General features: G+C 39.4%; 1 protein-coding gene across 1 annotated transcript; it reads left to right on the plus strand.

The window, feature by feature from the left end:
• The first annotated feature begins 278 nt into the window (after positions 1–278).
• Positions 279–3,280, plus strand: med11 (mediator complex subunit 11). Its single transcript, XM_079257581.1, has 3 exons — positions 279–517; positions 910–1,040; positions 2,986–3,280. Exons 1-3 carry the CDS (start codon positions 448–450, stop codon positions 3,133–3,135), a joined length of 351 nt encoding a protein of 116 aa, XP_079113707.1. The 5' UTR covers positions 279–447; the 3' UTR covers positions 3,136–3,280.
• The last annotated feature ends 4,963 nt before the right edge of the window (positions 3,281–8,243 follow it).

The following is an 8,243-nucleotide window of genomic DNA, read 5'->3' on the forward strand; positions in this document are numbered from 1 at the left end:
ATCTATCTATCTATCTATCTATCTATCTATCTATCTATCTATCTATCTATCTATCTATCTATCTATCTATCTATCTATCTATCTATCTATCTATCTATCTATCTATCTATCTATCTATCTATCTATCTATCTATCTATCTATCCTAATATACCAAAATGTTCAAAACACCGGTTCCTGCCCTGCGCATGCGCATTTGCCAAGCCTACGCAAGAGAAATACGTCATTACGTATTACGCAGAACACCGTAAAGAGGAGTGTAGCGGCGCAGTGACTTTAACGTGAAAGCACGGACGTGGACGCTTTGTTGCTGTCCGGTTATGTTTCTCCAGCATTTAGGGGGAATTTCGTTTAGTAGTCTAACATTTTAATGTCTACACATCGGCCTGAGCGGACCTGAATCGCCGTGTGTGACATCGGGCTGCTGAGTGCAGTATTTTGGCTTCCTGATGGCCAATGAGCGGCTTCGAGCTCTGGAGGACGTGGAGAAGGAAATAGCCATGGTCCTGCAGTGTGCCGGTAGATTAATACCACAATATACATTTCTGTTGTTTCTTCTGATATAAAATCCATCATCACCCACTGGCGAGACCAATGTGCCTTCATTTAAACTGAATAATGACCTTACTCATCAGTAGTTTTATCATTGTTTGTAAATAGAGTTGTTAAATAAGGGTTTTCAGAGAGCTAACAATAAAACTACCATGAGGATCCCAGGATTCAGCTGAAGATAGGATGAATATTGGACCCAGTAGATGGAGATTGCTGCTGCAAGTTCACCAAGACAGTGATGAAATGTCAGACATGTTTACAGCTGGCTTTCCTCCTCTTTAATACCCCAAAACAAACAAACATAATCTGTTTTAAAGTAATGTGATTTTCTTTAAGCTGACCTTGTTCTGTCCCAACAGGTAACATCATCCTGGAGCTGTCCAAGGATAAACACAACGCCAGTCAGCTGGACAGACAGCTGATCCAGTTCCAGAGCTCCATAAACCGGGTTGAGAATGAGCTGAGTTCCCAGATCCGCTACCTCACACAGGTCAGACAGATCTCTGGATCAGGTTATCCTTCACAAAGAGACAGTAAAGTTGTAGATGTTAACATTTGTGATGGCTCAATTCAAACATGTCTGAAAAGCTGTCTGTGAGAGCCGTCAGCAGAGGTCGCCTGCTCCCCAGAGAACATGACAGAATGGTCTCCTCAAAGAAATCCATCTCATAGCTCCTGTGGTGGAGAAAGGATGATGATCTAACTGTTGTTTGTTTGAGTGAAATAATTACCGTATTCATTTTTGAAATGTTGGATCACACATCACTCTTAATGATGGCTCAGGTTGCTTCAGGTTGTCGCAGAATTCAACAACTCTGGTAAAATAGCATCATTTCCTACATTTGCTTACAGTGGGGAAAACAGCTGAATCTGGTGGAGTCCAATAAAAAGTTAAATATCATGACTTTTCTTTTAAATGAAGTGCTGACATTAAGGGAGAAATGGGTTTAAACAACTGTTGTTAAAATCTGAAGTTTTACTGTAGTTTTACTGAAGGGTCTACATGCAACAGCGGTCGCAGTAGACCCTCTTCAGCAGTGTCATTTCTGTTCATGTCAGAACTAAGGAGAATCAGATTTATAAAGATGTGAAAGAAATCTGGAAGAATTTGTGCATTTCGTGGTTTTTTGAACAGTAATGGAAAAAGGATAACAGACGATGGATGACAGACAGCAGCCGAGCAGGTACAGTTTGAGCTTGTCTGTCACCAGATGACGATCAAGCTGGCAAAGAATAAAGTCCAGTGTAACTTTTACCCACCTGAAAAGCAAAAATCTTTTTTGGGAAATATTTTCCCAAAAGCTCCGTACAAGTCTTAAACTAGTGTATTTACATTGGATAAGTGGTTTTTATGCCTGCAAAGCAAATGCCTGCCTTTTTTTCCATCTGGAGGGAGAGGGCTGTCAATTATCTAAGATGTAGAAGAGCATCAAATTTACCTCTATTCAAACCTTTAGACGAAAAACAAAACCTGGTGTTACCCTGTAGGGTACTTTTTTTTTTTTTAACAACCGCAAGACGTTAAAGATGAAGCCTATGCAAATGTGCTGAAATTGCAGTTACCCCTTCATCCATTAGGGGCCCCAAAACTGAGTCAATCCTCATAGACCGTAAAGAAAAGATGGAAAGAGCCTCCGGCGGTTAAAAAGTGAAGCCTATGCAGAAGTGCATAAAACTGCAGTTCCCCCTTCATCCACTAGGAGCTGCAAAACAGAGCAAATCCCCATAGACTCCCATGTTAAAAAGATAAACTTCACAGCAGAAATAAACATGTTTAAAGCGTGGTTCAAAAATCCATTTTGGGTTTAATAGGTCAGGTTTACCTTCATGACAACTGTGGGGGGAGTGAATTTTTTTTCTAAATCGCCCGTTTAAAAGTAATATGATCTCAAAATTCGGCATGTTTAGGGGCGTGTCCTTTTGATTGACAGGTACCTGATCTCCCGCTTCAGGTAAGAAGAACGTAGAAAAACCGCGGTTTTTAGCCGATTAAAAATATGACTTAGCTTTAGCCTGCTTACCTCCGTTAGCTCCTGTTATCGCCGGGTTACCTCTTAGCTAAAGAAAACTCGGAGTTCGCTCAATGTCAATCATCCACCATGACGCTCACAGCCCCCCTCTCAGCTCCGCCTCTTTGCCCATATTTGTATTTTCTGGACGAGACGACATGTGTGCCCCTGCCAAGATGGCGATGGTAGGAACCGCCCACCAAGCTTTAATTCAACTCTTCAGAAACCTACGGGTGACGTCACGGAGGCTCTGCCCATCTTTTTATTTACAGTCTATGGTCAATATTCATAGACTAAAATGTTATAAAGGCCAATTTTAAGGCACAAATAAATATGTTTACAGCCTGGTTAAAAAAACATGTTAGGTTTAATCAGTTTCTATCTGATGAGAATAAACTAAAGGTCATTATTTTGTCTTTCCTACAGGTCGCTACTGGTCAACCTCATGAGGGCTCCACCTATTCAGCCAGGAAGGACTGTCAGATGGCCTTGAACAGAGCAGAATATGCAAAGGTCAAACTGGGAGAACTGGGACGGACTTGTGAAGCCATGCTGGAGCAGCAGCCGCAGATATAAGACCAAGTGATGGTGGAGAGGACTGGATCTCCAGCAGATCCTGGTGGGACTGATGCGCCTCCACCAGTCAGGTTCAGGCTTTATTTCGCACATTCTTTGACTTTGGTTTGTAAAATATACAATATGCGTTTGTTTTTTTTTATAAAAAGGAATGGGTTTGTAAATGCTGATGTCTCTGTGGTTTGTTCTTTTACATTAATTGTGTTTTTTTTTTTTTTACTATCACAAAGCAGAATTATTAATTCATTAATTTTTTTCACACTTGGTCCAATTCATGGTTGCGGCCTTGCGAGGAAGCTGGAACGTTTCCCAGCAATTAACAGGCGAGGACGTTTAACAGGCGAGGAGCCGTTATTTGCAGGATTGACAGCTTCATGACTTTGCTTATATTTAGCAATTTTGTTTGACAAATCTAGTGATTTTTTTTCTGCTGCTATTGGACACGTTTAGAGACTAACATGAATGCAGGTATCTTTTCTATTCGTTTTCCACACCCAGCGTTGTCGTACATGCCCCTCCCACATCTAAAAGCAGAAGAGGCTTTCCGGAGCAGCAATCCCGCCTCCCAGCAGCAGATGATCACCTCTGCTCCATGACCAGACTGAAAAGCTGCTTACTGTCAGATATTAACGTCTCATAAAGAAGTGTGTGAACAAAGAAATTTAGTTTAGATACACTTCGACACGTTGTACTCTCCTTATTAAAAACTAAACTACATTAAATAAAATGATGGAAGAGTATTAGGGCTGCCGAAGAAAAAATTTTTTAAATTCAGACAAAAAAAAAATCAGATTTTTTGTTAGATCGTCTCTCCTGAGCTGTGTGAGTAAAGCTGCATCTGAGAGTAAAGCACTGAGTGGATAAAATGTGGAGTTGGTTGTGTTGAACCACAGAAATAATGGGGGAAGGGACAAGTTAGTTCTTTACAGGTTTACTATCTGTAGGCAAAATCTGATTTATCTTATTTATTAAAGTATTTTTAGGAGTTAAATGTCTGTCTTAAAGTGTTCGATCTCGCCAGATATGCCTCTGGTCAGATCAGTGACTTTGAAGCAGGCCGAACATGTTCAGGAGACGAGATTAAACCATTCAAAGGGAACATAAGTTTTAATTTTCTCGAGAAACACTTTGAACAACCTGCTGGTTGGACTTTTAACATCTTTGCTAACTGGTCTGGATACACAGGTTAATGGTGGACATGGTGTTTCTATGTTTTTAATTTAACAGATGTGGCTTTAGTTTGTATGATGAGGTGAGTCACTTCAGGTGGTGGGGATTACTCCACACATCAGAAAATGTACACGCAAACATGTTTAAAATCATTTCTGGACATGGAAATGTTATGTTGATAATAACTTGAAATTTTTCACTTCCCGATACCTGGGATTAGATGTTTGTTAGTTTTACAGATCCATTATGATCTGGAGCTTGTAATACTCCTGGAAATTAGTAAATATGTCAAATAAATAGAATAGAAATAATAGAATTCTAAGTAATAGAAATAAACATGAACTAAAATATAATCATGTACAATATTTCTAGGAAGATAAAAATCGACACATATTTGAGAAAATATGAACAACTTAAAAAGATACACATTTACATAAATATCTTACTTATTTTAGATTTGTCTTTTATATTTTTTTATATGTAATATCACAAGTTATACATATGTTTCATATGAAAATATAAAACGGACAGATTTAAAAAAGGTAAATGTTTATGTAAATGTGTAATGTTTTAAGTTGTTCATATTTTCTAGAAGTAATTAAATGTCTTGATAATGTATTTGTACTTTGTATTAAACAAAGGGGAAAATGTGGGGTTTTCATTATTTATAAGTTATTATCCTGCTGTTATTTTTACTGGTCCAACCCACTGGTGATCAGATTGAGCTGAACGTGGAACCTGAACTAAAACGAGTTGGAATTTCCTGAAACACAATCTGCTGTTGTATTAGAAATCATATCTAAACAGTCAGTGAATGAGTGTTGGACTATTTCTGATTTGAAGGGTTTGACACTCCAGAGACCTGAACAACGATGGTGGATTTTCTCTTATGGAGGTGACTTACGGGTTGATCCTGGGTTCTCTGTACTGCAACGCTAGTTCACTTCTCATGTGGGTAACTTACCATAATAACTCACACTGAATGGATTTTAGTGAATTGTTCTTGTGAAGAGTTCAGCTACAGGAGGTACGGTGAGTTGTAAAGATAATTTATTTAATGGTGTACCACTTTTCTCTGTAGCCACGACAGCACAAGGATGTCATCCTGACGCGCTCATGGGACCAGACTGCAGGCTGCTGTCCACGTTCAGGAGGAAATAAAGACTCATTAGACCATAAAGTCGTTTTTATGTTATCTACACCTCATCATGTGGTTGTTTATAACCAATTAACACCTACAAATATAGAAAATCAAGCTTCAGTGCACATTTTTATTATTATCTTTTGTTTTTATTCACCTTTTGATGAATGCTTGTTAATTTTCCTTGTCATACTCTCCAATGGCTGTGTCTGTTTGCACACAGCTGTAAAGCTTCTGACCTTTATGGCGTTTTCTTTTATCTGTTTATGTCTATAAAGTAGAGTTGGTCCATCCTTTCAAGTTAGGAGAGATTGACATTCACCAATCCAAGAAGAAAGATACAAAGAATTTTGTGGTCTGAACAAACATTAATGAATATGACAGAGGTTTTTTTTTTTTTATATATAAAAGACGTCTTCAGAACAAATTTAAGAAGATTTGTAAGAAGATGTTGGTGAACGAGGCCCAATGAATATAAAGGCAACACGTCCTGAAATAACTAGGCTAACAATAGAGCTCACATGTGGCGTTTCTGCAGAACAATGTTTTTATGGAATGCACAACCCGTCAACTACAGTGGTGAAATAACATGTAACACAAAATGCACTCACATGGGGGAGCTGAGCCACTGAGGAACTTGATGAAAAATATAAAGGAAAGGAAGAACACTGAGCTAGAACTCTGCCACGTGTTTGGGCGGAAACACAGAGATTAGAGTTTTGTCTTTTTTATTGTCTGATGAATTAATTATGCATTATCTTACAAATTATCTGCAATTTTCTGCCAGCATTCCTTCCCGGCTGTTGCTGTGGTAACAGTGTTGCTTTTGGTCTGCTCCCCCATGGTCACGTATGGCTCTGCAGGGTTTCTTCTTATTAAAGGTTGGTCAGATGCTGTAAACTCCACCATTTTTATACAAGCACACACTGACCATGATGGAATTGATCTGTCCAGTGTCCTTGTTTCATATCTTATAAGTTTCAGCCTGTTTAAGAAAAGAGGTTCAACAAACTCCGAGTCTAAAAAAAAAACTCTGGATTGAGAAACTCTGAACTGAGCAACTGAGTTTCTGGTTCCAGATCTGCTGCTTTGAATTTGTTCACTGAACTCTGAGGAACTTAACTTAAGTCGTGAACTGCTGAATTCTAAGTAGAAACTTTGAGATAAGAAAATGGGAGAGGAAATGCTGTTTTTTCTTGCAGATTTTTTGTTTATGGAGCCTTTTCTTCTTGCAGTTGTTTTCATTTGAGCAGCGTGTTTTTGTATATGAAGCTTGTTTGCACCCGTCGGCCACCGAATGGAAGCCATGTGTCTCTAAGCACACCGCGTGGGACAGCATGAACAACTCCTTCAAGGCTTTGCTTAGTCCTGTGATGAATTAGTCACTCAGGTGTCACCATATATCACACATGGCAGTCCGGATGTCACTGCTTGTTAACCAATCTAAAATAAATAAAATTATATGGAGCTTGTTATGTATGTCTAGTTGCCTTCATTAGAGCTGACAAACACACACAGGTCATCGAGTGTAAAGTTAATTTGTGATGAATCACATATTATTTGTCATCACAGAGCATCCAATAAGGACTAAGAATTCTCACAAACATTCCTCTGAACTCCACGCCCTGAATTTACAGCCTTTTACCGTTTTATAACTCAGGCTGAAAACCACGTCTACCGTTGCAAGAATCTGAAACTTTTCCTATCAGCAGACTGGAAACTAAACTGAGATGATTTCACACTGCTGTGACGGTAAATGCAGTCATTCACCAGTTTCTCCACCAGTTCTTGTCCACGCCTCCCAGTCATTGTCCCCACCAGGCATAATTTACAGACAGTAAAACAGACTGTCTGACTGGTAACAAAGTGGCGCTTATAACTTACAAAGTTGTATTTTTAACCAGTAAAGTGGAATCTATAAGTGATATTGTTGTAGTGTAGGATAAACAAGGACCCAAGTGCAGATTGGATGTGGATACTAGGACAGGTTTATTGTTCTCCTGGGCAGGCTGGTAGGCGGCCGGGCAGGCGGCCAGGCTGGTTGACGGGCAGGCAGGCAAGAATCATGCACTGGTGACAGAACAGACAGTTGTGAGACAAGCAGTTTAAATTCTTAAGCAGAAATGCTGCAATGGCCGAGAGCTGTTACCACAGATGAAACAACAATCAGGCGATGACTGGTGAACTGAGCTGGCCTTTTATCTTGCTGCTGCTGATTTCCCAATGAGAACCTGGTGTGGACTTGATTGCCAGGGAAACAGGCACACCCACTGCAGCACAGGTCAGAGCAGGAACCACAACAGATATAATGGTATGCAGAAGTGGCCAAAAAGTATTTATGAGGGAAAAACTGTATTTTTTAGTGACAAAGTTATATTTATAAATAAAACACTTGTATTTATCAGTTATTTCAGTGGTGACTATACATTTACTTGCCTTGTCTGATCTAAACTCTGGGACTTCTGAGTTTAATTTGGCTGAAGATTTGTGGCGTTTTGACAACGTTTTGAGGAACTGAGCCAAAGTTTATGTTTAAATGTTTGGGAGAAACACTTTTGGTCTTCATGTTGGGATAAACTATCTTCTGGTGGTTGATAGTTTATTTAATGGGTTCAGTTTTACAGTTGATGCTGTAAAAGTTAGAACCTGTACTGCAAGATAATAGTTGCACCACTCAGACACCTCCAGAAACTCCAGAGGACCGTCAGAAACCACCAGAGACCTCTAGAAACCATCAGAAACAGAATGCAGAGTCAAGATTAAACCCAGTTCAAAGGTCCTTTCGAGGACTTTCCTC

The sequence above is a fragment of the Telmatherina bonti genome (genome assembly GCF_933228915.1).
Source record: "Telmatherina bonti genome assembly, chromosome: 18".
Taxonomy (NCBI): Eukaryota; Metazoa; Chordata; class Actinopteri; order Atheriniformes; family Telmatherinidae; genus Telmatherina; species Telmatherina bonti.

Bases quoted from the DNA above. Each gene is read 5' to 3' on its own strand.
- med11 (XM_079257581.1), top strand. From the start codon at position 448: ATGGCCAATGAGCGGCTTCGAGCTCTGGAGGACGTGGAGAAGGAAATA. The intron at 518-909 runs GTAGATTAATAC...CTGTCCCAACAG, and splicing joins CATGGTCCTGCAGTGTGCCG to GTAACATCATCCTGGAGCTG. The intron at 1,041-2,985 runs GTCAGACAGATC...TCTTTCCTACAG, and splicing joins AGATCCGCTACCTCACACAG to GTCGCTACTGGTCAACCTCA.